The sequence below is a fragment of the Atta colombica genome, unplaced genomic scaffold (genome assembly GCF_001594045.1).
Source record: "Atta colombica isolate Treedump-2 unplaced genomic scaffold, Acol1.0 scaffold78, whole genome shotgun sequence".
Classification (NCBI taxonomy): domain Eukaryota; kingdom Metazoa; phylum Arthropoda; class Insecta; order Hymenoptera; family Formicidae; genus Atta; species Atta colombica.
In genome coordinates this window covers 574,968-590,681 of record NW_017259570.1, presented here as the reverse complement: position 1 = coordinate 590,681, position 15,714 = coordinate 574,968, and the positions used below count along the sequence as shown (strand labels likewise).

The 15,714-nt window shown below is 34.2% G+C and overlaps 1 protein-coding gene across 6 annotated transcripts in view; it reads left to right on the top strand.

Moving 5' to 3' along the window:
* LOC108692674 (leupaxin) overlaps positions 1-15,160 on the top strand; it is a 28,319-nt gene extending 13,159 nt beyond the window's left edge. For 3 of the 6 annotated variants that reach the window (XM_018201040.1, XM_018201038.1, XM_018201039.1), the window contains 9 exons: positions 2,006-2,169; positions 9,020-9,197; positions 9,644-9,776; positions 10,054-10,255; positions 11,684-11,974; positions 12,060-12,233; positions 12,561-12,791; positions 14,408-14,528; positions 14,609-14,754. In XM_018201040.1, the coding sequence (XP_018056529.1) occupies positions 2,006-2,169; positions 9,020-9,197; positions 9,644-9,776; positions 10,054-10,255; positions 11,684-11,974; positions 12,060-12,233; positions 12,561-12,791; positions 14,408-14,528; positions 14,609-14,754 (1,640 nt within the window). Of the gene's footprint in view, positions 1-2,005; positions 2,170-9,019; positions 9,198-9,643; positions 9,777-10,053; positions 10,256-11,683; positions 11,975-12,059; positions 12,234-12,560; positions 12,792-12,996; positions 13,110-14,407; positions 14,529-14,608 lie in introns of all 6 variants that reach the window. The other 3 variants (XM_018201041.1, XM_018201042.1, XM_018201037.1) reach the window with 2 other exon arrangements.
* The last annotated feature ends 554 nt before the right edge of the window (positions 15,161-15,714 follow it).

Below are 15,714 nucleotides of genomic sequence, written 5' to 3'. Positions count from 1 at the left end.
TTTTTTTTTTTTTTTTTTTTTTTTTTTTTTTTTTTTTTTTTTTTTTTTTTTTTTTCGAAAAAACTGGAAACATCAAACAATTATATATTAATTAATTAATCAGGATTGCCACGGACCTGGAAAACCAAAAAAAGTCAGGGAAGTTGAAATTGGTCATGAAAAATAGGAAAAAGTCAGGGGAAAATAAAAAAAAGTTTGGAATTTTGAAATTTGCTCACAATTTTCTTAAATCTTATTTCAAATAATTATAATTTTTTAAATATTATATCTGACGTTTATAATAAATACATTCAAAATTCGCACACTTTAAACTTTAATAAAATTAAAATTTATATTTTATTCAGTATTTTTATTTGATCGCTTTTTTTTGTCATAACTGCACTCTCTTTTTTCCAAAACTAAATTATTTTTTATTGACTTGAATTTGCACCAATTTTACTATGCTATTAAGCTTTTTTGCGTTGTTTTTTATATAGACTAGCTTTCCTACAATTCCTTCAATTTAAATAATAATATTAAAATTTATTTTATAGTAATCATAGAAAATTTTCTATTTTCATCTGAAAAATTTGAAAAACTCAGGGAATTTTAAAATTCATTTTTTTTTGTGGCAACCCTCTTAATTATAACATTTTATATACAATTTTTAAAAAAATATTTAAACCCTTACAGATATTTTCCAAAGTATATGTAAGAGTCACTTAATAATTTTTGTATATTTGTTAAAATGAAAATTTATTTAGACACAAATAATCTATTGTATAGTAAAAGGGAAATTGTATAGGAAAATCATCATGTAGAATTAAATTTAAGAATTAAATTTACAAAGAACTTAACTATAACAAGTTTAAGAGAACAAACAACGAGTTAATTCGAGTAGGACGAGCGAATTTCTGGAAGAAATTCTTAAGTCTAGTCTTTAAGGAATTCTCTTATAAACAAGAAAAAGTTCAGACAAGAAATCAATCTTTTACCGTCGACATTTTACGCATGAGAAATCCATTGTAACATAGGTCAGAAAATGATGTGAATTTACAACAATAGAAATTCACATAACCTTTCTCGACCAATGATAACGAATTTCTCACGCTGTTACGACAGTAAAATATTTATACTTCATTACAGCTTTTCCATGGTACCAATTAACTCTCCCATTATTTTTCCATCCCGCGTATATTTAATATTAAACGCGTGATTAATTATAATGAAAATATAATATAATTTTAACATATAATTTTATATAATTTTATCGTAATATCGTATAATTTTTGGTGTTTATATTTTGTTTTTGCATTAAATTTATTGTTCATTTATTGTTCACATAGATCACGTATTCACATAAATTACACGATATTATAATGTTTAGCTAGTAAACAGATAGATGATGTCTCCTGATATTTTAAATTAAAAAAATTAAATGTACCAGCACGCGCTTGTCAAGGACAGCAGCGAAGCGGTGGGCATGGCGTCATCATGAAACAATGTCGCAATATTTTTTCTTTTGTACATATGGTAGCTCGAAATTAAATGAATGAGTCCAATTGATCTAATGATGCGATTCATAGGATATGATTTTCTGCCTCATAAAGATATTTGCCAAATTATTATTTTTAAAAAGTTAACATATATATTGCACCAATTGAGAACAAATTATTTGATAAAAATAGAAATAGGAACAATTATATTTTGCTTCCTGTTCATTATACTATGCTTTGAATAAAAAGATATATTACAGCGATATAATTAAAGCTCTAATAGGTTGTTTACAATAATTAAGTCTTCAATTGTTATTAATTTACGACGTAATAATAAACAGGAAATAAAGATAGAGGTTTTTAAATAAAAAAAACCAAACGCGCTTCGGTTTAAAAATATCCACATTAATTAAACATTTCCAATTCTAATCTAAATGAGATAACGTGAGGAATCATTTGTTATTTTTTTTTATGTGGATTAAAATTGCGAGGGAGATTAAAATTAATCTATCGATTTATTGTGTTTCTAGATGCGTTGCTGGCGGACCTACAGAATACTGTGTCATCGGAGGGAAATCATGTCGGCGGAGGTAATGCGACACCCGGTTATGGATCGCTGAATGGTGCGCGTGTTCACACGACTACCGCATACAGATCTTATGACAATCGAACATCGCCACTGCCATCGCAATCGGTACGTCAATCCTTTAGGCACTTACTCTCAATTAGATTCTCTCTCAATTAGATCATTAATCGACGAGGACGCGTCTTTTGCGTGTGTTTGCCTAATTATGGAGGTTTACGTCGAAAAGCCTTAGACTCTGCGTGTTCAACTATCTTCTATGTTGATTATACGGCAAAATCTACGGCTGGTATTCTGTCGATTCTTATGTTTAAAACTGTCTCAAGTATAGTCTTAAGATGTTGTGAACAATTAGAGAACTGCATTATTATCTTATGATTTTATTTAAGACGGCCTTAAAATAAGAATCGACTATGAGTACGGGTCTATATTTTCGCAATGTACCAGCTGATTAAGTTAGATGCAAAGAGAATTTTATAAAGGCAGAATTCTGTTTTGGTACATCGGAACAATCCCGATGATAAGATGCAAGAACATCGTGGTGGTTTATCGATGAACCAGGGAAGCTCAACCTATTTGAAGAGACGTTGCTGAAGTTGTGAATGTGTTTCGCCAGATGGAGCCAAGTGGTTCGACAGCGACTTCAACTGTCCAACAGTCGCGGTTTTCCCACAAAGCATATAATAAACTGCCAACGCAAAGCGACTTTGGTGCCAAACGCATTTGACATATTTCAATACACGCGTGCAATCGTAAAAGATAAAGAAAACTTGACTATTTTCGAGAAATGTGGTAATAGAAATCCTTTATTTACTATACTAATGTAAATCCTATTTTCCCTGTTTATTTCTCTTTGTTGAAATATTAAAAGATCAGACACATTCGTTGCATCTTTGTTATTTATCACGTTTTTATTCTTTCGATCTCTTTATTCTTTCTGGACTCTGGACTGGTAAATTTAATTTCAATGTAATGTAAATTTTAATATATACGTGCATTGAAAAAATTTACTCTTTAAATCTTAATACATATAACATTTCTTTGAATAGTATTAAACATTATTTACTTACAGTAAATAAATATTTACTAAATAAAAAAATGATAATCAAATTAATTGTTTTTATATCAAATAAATATATGTTTACATTTATTTTTAAATATTTATTAATGGAATTATTCAAACAAATATTTAATTTTTTTACCTTTTTTTCTATACACGCAGGACACTCTTCAGATGCTATACAAAATTAACTCTTTGGCACTAATGTCGTTTTGCGATTCCAGTCTACAAAACGTCTCGAAATAGAGCAATACGTCGTCATGGTCGCGAAAGCGTGACATAGAGGGATTCCGTAAATAAACTTCTTCGCCGACGGTTAATAACTGTCGATACGATGTCTCGGCGAGATACAACATGGTCTTGTCAATGTCGATCGCTCGCTAGCTTTCAGGGCCACAAACATCATTAATATACAGACATTCACGATTAAGCGGGATCCAGTTTGAATCTCTCGAGGGACTTTACTCTCAAATGTGAGAGTAAATCATGGATGCTTCAAAATGAAAATGATTTAAATCTTTTTAAAGCCTATCTCATCTTTCTAACATGGACTCTTATCGAAATGCAAAGTGCATGAAGTATTTAATATTAAGGTTTAATTTGTTTATTTATCCTCTGCATAACAATTCTATTATTTTGTGGACGGATAATATTGCGATCTTGCGTAACAATTTGATCGGCGTTCTGAAATATTTTCAGAGCGTGACCACTTAAATTTGTTTAGACATGGAATCGTCCGTGTTATAATCGTGAAAATAGACCGCTAAAGAAGTTGAAAGAAACCGAACTCTCGGCGTATTTCGCGCGTGACAAAATTCTGATATCTCTCGTGTTAACCATCAGTTGTTTTGAAAAGGGAAGAAAAGAAAAACTTGTAAAGACATAAAACACGGTCGGAAATAACTGTGATGCAACAGGGTTAAAATTAGAATCAATATCGTGTCTAAAATTGACTGTCTGAAGCATCACTACAGGCAACAACGTTGAAACGCGATTCCATTTGCCGCGCAAACAGAATCGCGTATCAGCCCGGAAAGAGAGATTCTCAAGTTGTTCTCGTTAATTTTTTTTATTTTAACTGAAGACACGAAGAAGGCTGAAGACATGAAAGTTATGCACACAAACTGAGCTTAATTTAATTAAGTATTCGTTGCAGACAAAATTGTGAAAAAAATGAAGAAAATTCGATTTTGGATTGTTGATCACATTGTTACATCACATAAAAAATTTCAGAAATCAGCTTCTAATTAATCAGTTCAAAATGATTTTAAAGGAATATTAAATATATGAAGAAGTAAATAAATTGTACTATATACCGAGATATTTTTCTTGCTTTTTTTATGGTTTGCAAAATTGCAATATTAAGAAAAATATTAGCAATGTCATTAAATATTATTCTCAATATTTGAGGTCGAGGAATAATATAATACACAAATAAAAGTATCGTACAATAATATTACGTACAATATTATTCTGTACATAGAAGACCAGACGTATCGGTGCACTTCCGCGAGTTTTTCCGCGACAAAGAAATTCCCACCTGTTACATTCCCTGCCGATTTTATCGATTCTTGCTCGGCCTAGGGTAGCGCGGCTTCTATTATTCATGATTCTCGACTCATATCGCGCTCCGGTTGCAAAATTTGCGGTCGAACGCGACTAAGACTCGGCTATATACGCATCGTATATTTGCTGACAACGCCAGTCCTTGTTGAATGCGCTTTATTGCAATACAAAAAAAAAATAAAACCACTTCTGTCCATGTAGTTCGACAGCTGACGTCAAGTCGCGAATTATGTATTTACACATTCAGGAGTGTGCAAATATTATGTATCTTTTGCATTCTTCGCTGACTTTTGCACACCTTGATATTTTCCATACAGCGAGAACTTGTATATATTGAAAGTAGAATTGAAATACAGAAGAAAGTAGAATCGATTTCGATGCATTTTGCAGTGGAAATTGTACGATTAGTGGAAGTGTATTCACAGTTCTGCTTTTAACTTTTTTTACGGATACTTTATTTTTAATTGAAAGAAAAGGTTATTACTGTCTTATTCTTTTTTATTGGAAAAAGAATTTAAAAACAATTTAAAAAAATAATTTCTCTTTAACATTTAGGAGAAATTACATTCATTGTTTGGTTTTCTACAAGTGTTTACTTGAGAAAATAGTAAATGATTTAAGCAAGATCAGAATGATTAAAAATTATAAATTTATTTATTACTTCTTGGCTGATCATTCACTTATTCTACTTCGTTAGTATCGTTAGTATTGTTTGTATAGCAGAAACAATGGAGAACATTAGGTCAATGACTTCTGAAAGTCCAGGTAATTGTACTGCAGTTGTAGTACTTTATTCTTAATTATTAATTATTTAAATTATAACTTAGATTGCAACATTGACTGTGACATTTTTAAATTAATTATTATAAGAATTATATATTTGTATAAATATTAGTTTTATGGTCATATTTATCATTCAATTATATTTTTAATTTATATTTAAATATTGTGTTAGATAATACATTTTTGTAATACATTTATTTATAGTACAGTACAGCATTATTATATATTATTATAACAAATAACATATATATATTTTTGAATTAATAATTTTTCTATGTTTTGTTCACAACATGAAACCTATTTAAACTTGAAAAGGAAAGAAATTGTTTAACCGATTGTTTTACGACTAATGAATTAAGACAGCTAAGAAATTTCCGACAGCTGCATCCTCTGCGTGTTATAAATCGCTCTTACATAAATCGCACTAGACATTACTCTTCTTGAAACATGTCGTTATAGCATCGATCTGTCATCAAGTTTGCACTTACAGTTGTCATACTCGGATGTAATCCAGTTTCGATATAGTCCGAGACCTATTTTTGCGATAGCCAACTAGGTGAAATTGTCAGCGAACTTATTTTCGTAAAGCATTTTAATGCAGATATGTCACAATCTTTGATTTAAAAATCACATCGCAGAAAAATTAACTGTCATTAATTATTAATTACAAATAACAAAAAATTATATTTGCATATGTTGCCAATTTTTCATTTTTAATACAGTTAATAAATAAATTAATTTAATTGATTTATAGTATCGTAAATTTTTTTTAATTATCAAATCTTTGTCGCAGATATAATCTCTAATAAAATAAAAATATTTTTAATAATAAATTTCTTATCGATTTGAGATACCTCTCTAGGCTTTGTTATTTCAACATTGTCCTTCGCGATATTGTCCAACACGCAATTTGCACGACATGACGCTAAACAACGGCTCGAGTTACAAGACACGTCGATGATGGCAATAACCATTTTCCTGAATTACCGTGCCGAGTGCCAAATCCTGCCGTCGTCGTGCCGAAGGTCACAAGTTGTTTAAGCTTTCCCTTTGAAGCGCGAATTTAGCTCGCGCCAGCATGGTTCCAGAATGCGATTTGCGTTGCGGCTGCATCTGCTGCAGCCCTGCACACAGCCCCCGTTGCATAAACACTGAATGCGGTAACAACGCGAGCACGTGGCCGCATACGTGCTGGACGCATGATGTTATCTCAGATGGGCGAAGTGTACAAAGTGTCTTTCAAATGTTATTTTACTCCCGCAAAGAACCAACAAATTTTGAGAAAATCAGATTTTTAATTGAAAATAATAGACTTATAATAAATTGGTTCTTCTTAGATGATCATTCTTGTTGATTATAGTTATTGAAAAAAGTGTCTGGTTGTATTAATTAAAATTCTAATTGAAAATGAATGAATCAGAATTTCCTGATTGAAATAATCAGACTGATATAATCAGAATCTTCTGATTCGTTATTTTTTAATCAGAAATCTTTCTCAGTGTAGATATTCATGTTAGTTAAGTGAAATTGTTCAAAATTTATGGAAGGCGAATGTACGATAATTTTTTTAATTCTTCTACGAAAAAAAGAACCTAAATTTATTAAAGAATCTTCTATCACACAATAATTTGACAGTTGCAATCGCAGACGCATCATGCGATAATGCGAAGATTGTACGAGAGATCCTACAGATGCTGCTTCGTGTTAATAATGATGTCGCCACCGAAATTGCCCACCAAGCGCCGATACGTCTTGCTGACATGTTTCTGCTGGCTTACCGCGGATATATTTTTAGATCGACAACTCATCGTGTAACCTAGTTTCCGTCCAGCAGGATGCGCTATAATGTTTTATTGCAAAAAAAAAAATAGTCATGCGGGAGTTCGGCGATAAATCTTGTCGTCTTTATTTACTTTTCAGAAATTCGACTGCACATAATTTGTCTATTATTTTTGGAAATTATTTGAAAGAACGTAATTTATTTAATATCATAAAATATCAATATCATAAAGATCTTAAAAATCATTTGTTTCAATATAATGACAATAATTGCGGTTTTACAATAATTGCGAAAAATATATTGGATTATAAATGTATACAACAATTGCATTAAACACAAGAGAGCTAAAGAGACTTTGTATATTTTATTAGGTATAAATATTGTTATAAATAGACTTTTCATTACATTAACAATGATAATATTAATGTCCTGCGATTTAAATGCGATTTAAATAGGGAGGACAATAACCGCTGTAAATTACAGTGGCAATTATTAATTTATTTTTATGCAGGGGGGACTATTAGTGATCGACCCCAATTGTACTAGTTTTGTTCATCATCATTTCCTCTTCAAAGACTCGTAACAGCTCCAATTTATCGTTACGGATGGTTGCAGTTCGCATTTGGCCATCGATTAGCCTGACGTCAAGCATCAAATTTAATTTTGGTAAACAAGTTTGAGCAACTTCTCTCGAGTCGCCAATTTTGTAATTGGAAATTGGAATATCTTTGATTTACCTATTAAAACGATATCTTTAACTTAGAATAGATGAATGAACATTATACATAGAACAACACGTTCAATTATCTAATAGTTTTTAAAAAAACTATTATTGTTTAAAAACCCTATATTATAAAATTATAATTCATATTATTGTGTAAATAGAATCTATTTTGTACAATCATTATAAATTTTGTATTGATTAAATTATATTTGTATTGATTAAATTATATGATACGCCAAAAATTTTATTACGTTTCCTAATCTTATTTAGTAATCTTATTCAATTAAATTTTATTCAATATTATTGAACATTTATCTTTTTAAGCAGAAAAGATGCGTAATGGCAATCCATATTTTTAGGACATTTTCTCTTGCGGCTAAAAGCGATCTAAAATTGACTTTGTTGAGACTAAAAACGCACATCGTCCTAAACGACAACGTTCCACACGCGCTGCATAATGATTCTAGTGACATCATAGTTCTAAATAATAACTGTACTTTGCGGAAACTTGGCAGGACAGTGCTTTTTGTCGATTAACAAGCCAAGAACACCTGGGTGAACGCAAAATGTCACACAGCTGCCGTTCAAGTCGTCTTTGTACTGTCCATTCATCCGAAGAAGTAGTTGCAATTTTTCTAACCGCTTTTCATATTTCAGTGAAATTTAAAGACTTAATTTAAATTATTAGAACTCTCTATATTCTATTCTATATTCTCTGTATTCATTGAAAAAAACTTTTAAAAACCATTAAGGCTGGAATTTCGTCACAAGCATGGAATTAATAATAAAATTGTCAACTAATACAATAGGACTAAATTTTACACTTGAAATCGCACGTCACTTATAAAGAATAAATTAATAAGAACGAATATTTCAAGATACGACAAACTTCTTATAAAAAAATATCAATGAGTTATTGCATTAATTTTTTTCAAGATAATTGTTTTATGTAAAAATGTTGTTATGTAAGATAATTGATGTCTTCGACGGAATATATGAAGGAACTTTGAGCCATTCGATTCATCGCGACCTTTCCCGAATGTTGTAGCCGACTTATCAGAATCGCGAGGCGATAGAAGAAACCATGGGTAAAACCGGAAGTACGTCTTACACTCAGACCAGCACCGGGAGCAAGATGCCTTCCCTCAATAACAATCTTTCCGAGTTGGACACCCTCCTGCAAGACTTGAGCAACGCGCGCTATAATGCCCACTATCAAGAAAGAGGTTGACTATTTAGACCCTTAATTCTTTCTCGAACGGTCTGTTTTTTTCAACGTATATTCTTTGTGACTCCAATCTATAACTCTCTGGATCCCTTTAAAAAAATCACGAGCAGTATTAAATATAGAAGCTTTTTCATAACTTGGATCTTATAGACTCAAATAGGACTAACAGTATCTTGTTCTTTAATCAATCTTTAGATTTGATATAATTTAAACAAAGATTCAATTCGCAACTTTATTTGAGAAAATTAAATGTTGATTGCTAAGACAACAATAGATGAAAGGTTTGCCGAAAATAAAAATTAGTTTTATTTGCGATAAATCAAAGAGAACGCGATAATTATGATAATATCTCTTCCATTTTCTTTATATATTGCCAAACCCTTCGGGAAAGGGCAGAGACGGTTTCACAGGAGCGGTTTATCGTACAGAGTTCAATGATTATAGACAGCCGCGCGTCTGCGACAGGAGTGAACGGGGGTGCAACTAGTCCCATGCTTCGTTCTCCAAGTAGCATGTCAGCCTCTCGACCCACCGTCGACTCATTGCTTGAGGAACTAAGCACCGCAGTGCCTAACGGGTGAGCTTTCTGTGTGTGTGTGTGTGTGTGTGGGGGGGCGCAAATTAATCCTAAAACAATATAAGAACTGGCAGCTTTCAAACATTTAGCTCTTGTAATTAATAATTTTGAGATTGAAATAATTATATAGTTCCGGCGAGTTCAGACTTCGACGGTTATCGCCCAATTATTCGTGCGATCGTAGAAGATCGAACTCATCGGGGAACCGGGGATTTCAATCTCTGAGATAATTCGCGTTCGTTAAAACGAACTATTGTCCCTCCCTCCCTTCGAGCAGAGACTATCCCGCCGACGGAAAGGTGAGAGTCACCATACAAGAAACGTCCACGGAGATACAGCCGGTCTACGACGGCTATCCCTCCAGTCAGCATGGCTCGTTGAATCGAACCGAGGTTCACAGGAGTTACCCTAACGGTCATACCGCGAGTAACGCTACCAAGGAGCTGGACGACCTAATGGCTTCGCTTTCCGAATTTAAGGTATCCATTCATCCATAATAATGTAATCACATAATTGCGGTACATAACGCGATTGACCCTTGCGAAGCGGCTGATTTCGTAATAATTTCATTTTCTAGAAAGATTAAATGTATCTATAATTTTTTAATAAAGAAGTCATAATAAATGAAGTCATAATTAAAATACAACAAGTGTATCAATAATATTGAAAAGTTAGTAGAAAATTATCATATAAAAATATTATAAATTGAAGAGAATGCCGTTCCTAAAGGGTTAAATAGCTTTTTCGGTATCCACATCGGCTTTCAACCTTCAATTGCCAATGAGATCGCCAAATAAACTAAACAAACGACAAGACTTGCTTGCTGAAGTTTTGTTGCTGGCTGGAAGCCGGAATGGACTTGCGCATTTTTATGTTTAATACCTCGTACCGAAAGAGATGTTGCTTCTCGTTTGCATTGTGTACATAACCAGGTAACATTTTAAAGGTAACATTCAAGCATTTAGAAGTTATGTCTACTGTTCCATGATGATGATCATTAAGCTCAGTAGTCATTATCTTTCTCGTGTAAGTTCTCCGTGCACAGAGTGCATGTAGCTGTTGACGAAACAAGTATACAGGCTGCTGTCCGACTATCCCTGATCGTTCGTCGCTTTGATTTACCACGGAATCGGAAAACACCGGGACGTTAAATCCACTCCTGCCCATTCTTGGCTCCCCACGTTACGAAAATAACCACTTCGCCATCACCGTGGAGCCGGGGACTACCTACCGGAGCCGCACTAGATATTCCTCCCCGACGACCTCCTTCATTTCCCGCGGCTGCGAAAGAAGGGGGACTAAGAAGACGAAGCCACGGAGAGGTGGGGCACCCGTGCGTCGGTGTGACCCACCGGAACACCCGGAGCTTTCGGCCAGTCTGCAAGCTCGCCCGTGGTGATCGACATCTCCTACTTTACCTTACCATCTCGCCCGTGGGTCTTCATTTTTTCTTCACTCAACGTCTCGCGGATTTGCCATCCTTGACATCCCGACCCTTTTCTCTCACCTTGCCCGTCAAATATCAGCGATATTCAACCTTGAACAACTTTCGCATCTCTCACTCGACACTTGACAATACATACACATACAGACACGTGCACGATTGATACCGATATTCGTAGAATTACGCGGGGAATTATACATTTTTTTTTTCGAGGATTTAGTGCGACGAGTGCAACTCATCTCAACTTTTCGAGAAATTAAGATTATCGATCTCCAGGTTGAGGACATTTTTTTTATACTTTAAAATTGCATCTTTTTTAAATTTTTTATTGTCTGATTTCTCAACCTCAAGATCGAGATCATAGCGTTCCGCACTTCGAATTTAATCTTAATTTCTCGGATAGAAAGAGTTGTCACGCATTCGATCCTACGCGTTCGATCCTACGATACGCGTATCTTTGCAGATCAATAGCGGTACTCATCAGCATCAGACGGTGACCGACTCTCCATACGCGAAGCCAAACAAAGCCACCAAGAGCTCACAGAGCCCTTTGCCCAACGAGGGTACACAGACCCGCGTTCACATCACCGAGACTCACACGACCCACCTCTATCATCCAGGAGAGAGCCAATCTCTGAAACAGAATCAGTTGGATTCTATGCTCGGCAATCTTCAGGCCGACATGAGCCGCCAAGGTGTCAACACAACCCAGAAAGGATGCTGCAGCGCCTGCGAAAAACCTATCGTGGGCCAGGTAGCTGTCAACCTCATCATAATCCTTGAGTCAATGTTCAGTGATTGGATATTTTCCTTGACTTAATAATATTCTTACTGCGCAGGTGATAACGGCATTGGGCAAGACGTGGCATCCAGAACACTTCACATGTACTCACTGCAACCAGGAGTTGGGTACACGGAACTTCTTCGAGAGGGAGGGTCATCCTTACTGCGAAACGGATTATCATAACTTGTTCTCTCCTCGTTGCGCTTATTGCAATGGGCCTATTCTTGATGTAAGGATTGCAAATCTCGGGAAAGAGTATAAGTATCGTGGATTTCATAAGTGCGATTGAGAGGAAACAAAAACGAAGTAAAAGACACAAATCTTCAATTTTCCCTTGAACTTTTCATTCCTTGACATCATGGAATGCCTGAACGACATGATAAATTTGAAATTTTAATTTATAGAATTCTTTCTCTGGGTCATAATGCTAGTTACAATATAAAAAAAAATTAATCATCACTGAAAATGTTAATCTATACTCTTTTCCTGGATGCCTCTAAATGTTTCATCACGTAAAATCGCACTGGTGGATTTGAAAGAAATGTTTTTCTTCCAGAAATGTGTGACCGCCCTGGAGAAGACTTGGCACACCGAGCACTTCTTTTGCGCTCAGTGTGGCAAGCAGTTCGGCGAGGAGGGCTTCCACGAGCGAGACGGCAAACCCTACTGCCGCGAGGACTACTTCGACATGTTCGCACCCAAGTGCGGTGGTTGCAATCGTGCTATCATGGAAAATTATATATCTGCGCTTAATAGTCAGTGGCATCCGGACTGCTTCGTTTGCAGGGTAGGTATCATACTTGTGAGATTTATAAAACTTATTATTAAATTTCATTTTCAGCGCAAACCTTACGAGATCATCAACATCTTCGTTTTCTTCATGCGTGAAGGAAACGAAAGAAAGATTCCCTTCATCTTAAAAATCCCGAAAAATCGCGGAGAAACCGTCACAAAAATCACAGATCAAGCACATTAAATTCTGACAATTACAGGATTGCAAGAAGCCGGTCTCCGGAAAGTCCTTCTATGCGATGGAGGGACAGCCGGTGTGTCCCAAGTGCGTCGGAGTAGACGACGACGACGAGGAAGAGGAAGAGCAAGAGGCGTAAGGACGCCGCTCGATTCCGCCGCCTCACGTCGTCGTACCAATTCCTCACGCCGAATTTCTTTATCATTATCGCCCAGTTACCCCCGCATGATATGTTGCCCCTTGTATGCCCTCCGGCTCTATGAATGCGGAGCCATTCCCCTAATTCTCTAACAGGTGATTTAGCTTGGCGCTGAGGAAGACCGAGTGCGGAGAAACATCGATTACAAGTCGCCGTTGCTTTAATTCCGCATCGCAAAAGAAAAACACACTTTCCACACTCGGACACAACACTCTTACATCGCAGGGCATACTCTCGGCAAGCACAAGTATGAGCTAGCTGCTTTTGTTTTCAAGCTCGCGCCTTGACATTGTGCCGAACTCTTGACAATAGAGAGGAATTCTGTAGAGTCGCGCGGATACTATTAGTACTATTTATGAAAAGTAAAGAGATAAAAACCTTCCCTCCTTCATCCCACTTCCTTCCAAAAAAAAGAAAATTCCCCAAAACAAAAACACACGCGACACCGAGAGTCGACTGGCTCACTTACACAACCAGCGACTCGGAGATGCGCGTCTTGGCAAAAGACGCGGGGAAGAACCAGCAGCTGAACGCTATGAACAGCAATGCCATTATCACAAATGGATGTTTTCATTCATTATTGTATAGTAACAGCAGATGAATCGAATTGACATGAAAAATTCGTCTTGAGAAAAATAGAACGATTAATTTCTCTCGATCAAAATATTTTTTTTATGGTTAAATTATTATCATATGAAATATATATAAATATATATAATTGTTTCTGCGAAGGAATTGAAGTGAGTCAAGAAAATATATATTAATTAGAAATTCAATTCTGGTATATACATTTACATTTTTTTGTTATAGTTTGCTGAAAAATATAAATCGCATCGATTCTTTTTTTAATATCGTATTTTTAATTTCATATGACTCTCATTTTTATTCAAAATGAGGAATAGTAGTGGAATATAACGTGTACAGAATGTTTCCAAGTTACTATCCATTTCTTATCATTTTTAAATATTCGCAAACATTTTTTTCTTAGAAATTATCACTATTGTTCTTGTCGTAATATTAATGATACATTTCAACATTAAAACATTCAATATATTCACAAAGTTTTGCATATTTTTCCATTGTTTTTTTCATGGAACAAAATAGTATTCATCTTTTAACTGAAATAATGATATATATTTTTTAAAGTTTACAGAATTTTGTAGCGTGACATTTTTCTCGTAAATTAGACTTTTTTATACAATATTCTCAAACGCACCTATTTCTTATTTTGCAGGATTGCAGACAGAAGTTTCAGGGCGGATCTTTCTTCGATCATGAAGGATTGCCATATTGCGAGACACATTATCATGCCAAGAGAGGATCCTTATGTGCAGGATGCCACAAGCCCATTACCGGTGAGTACGCTAAATTTTTTAAAATAAGATTTTGAATACTATGATATTAATATCATTTTTTGTATTTTGCTTTTTTGCAGGTCGTTGCATAACGGCGATGTTCCGCAAATTCCATCCCGAGCACTTTGTATGTGCATTTTGTTTGAAACAATTAAACAAGGGCACATTCAAGGAACAAAACGACAAACCTTACTGCCATGGCTGCTTTGAGAAACTCTTTGGATAAATAATCTTTTTCGAAATTTTTTTTTATAACGTAACGAAACAAGAGGCTGTTTCTCTCGGCAACATTTTATTACTCTTGACGAAATACGTATACAGTATAAATATTTACTTGCTTTGATTGTCTATATGCGAGAACTCACATTGCCTAAAGTAGCCTTATAGAAAAAAAAAATTTCCATTTTTTTAAAATAAATATTAACTAACGAATAGTATATGCAAAAGGACATGAATAGAATTTGGATTAAGAGATTAAATGATCTGTTATCTCATCTTGATCGCCGTATTCATGAAATTGAGATCAATTTTATACAATTGTTTTTTTAGGGAAATTAAATGAAATTCATTATATATGAATGAGTACAATTCCAATCTCGATTAATATCGAGAAAATTTCAATAAAGAGTTTACGAATATAAACTGTCAAAATATTTAATGCTAAAAAGTTGTAACAGATCTCTCTTTATTAAATTTCCATTAAAGAAAATTGTTCGAAAATTGATAGATGCGATAGAATACTCTGATTTTTATGCAGTTTTTTTTTAATTTCATCTAATTTTGTATGGTAAATCACACGCGTTTCTCAAACTGTTTAGTTTGTCATGCCGTTTAAGGATTAATGAAAAGGGTGCTATATAGTTTATCGTTATTAATAATTTAATCGATAATATCTAGTAATATTTGTACAACCGTATCTTTGCCACCAAATATCTCCCTGATGAAAACTCTTCCCGTTAAAAATATTTCGTATATTTATAAAATATTTAAATAGCATTAATATAATAATCAGTTATTATAACATTACTGCGCAAACAGCGCTACATACATATGCCTACTATATCGAATTGTATATTGTCATATAAAACAGTCGAGAAAATTACGAAAAATAAATAGAACGATTTCGCGTCATCAGGTACAAACGATGCAATTTAGCGCAGAGTTGGAAAATAAAAACTATGTCATT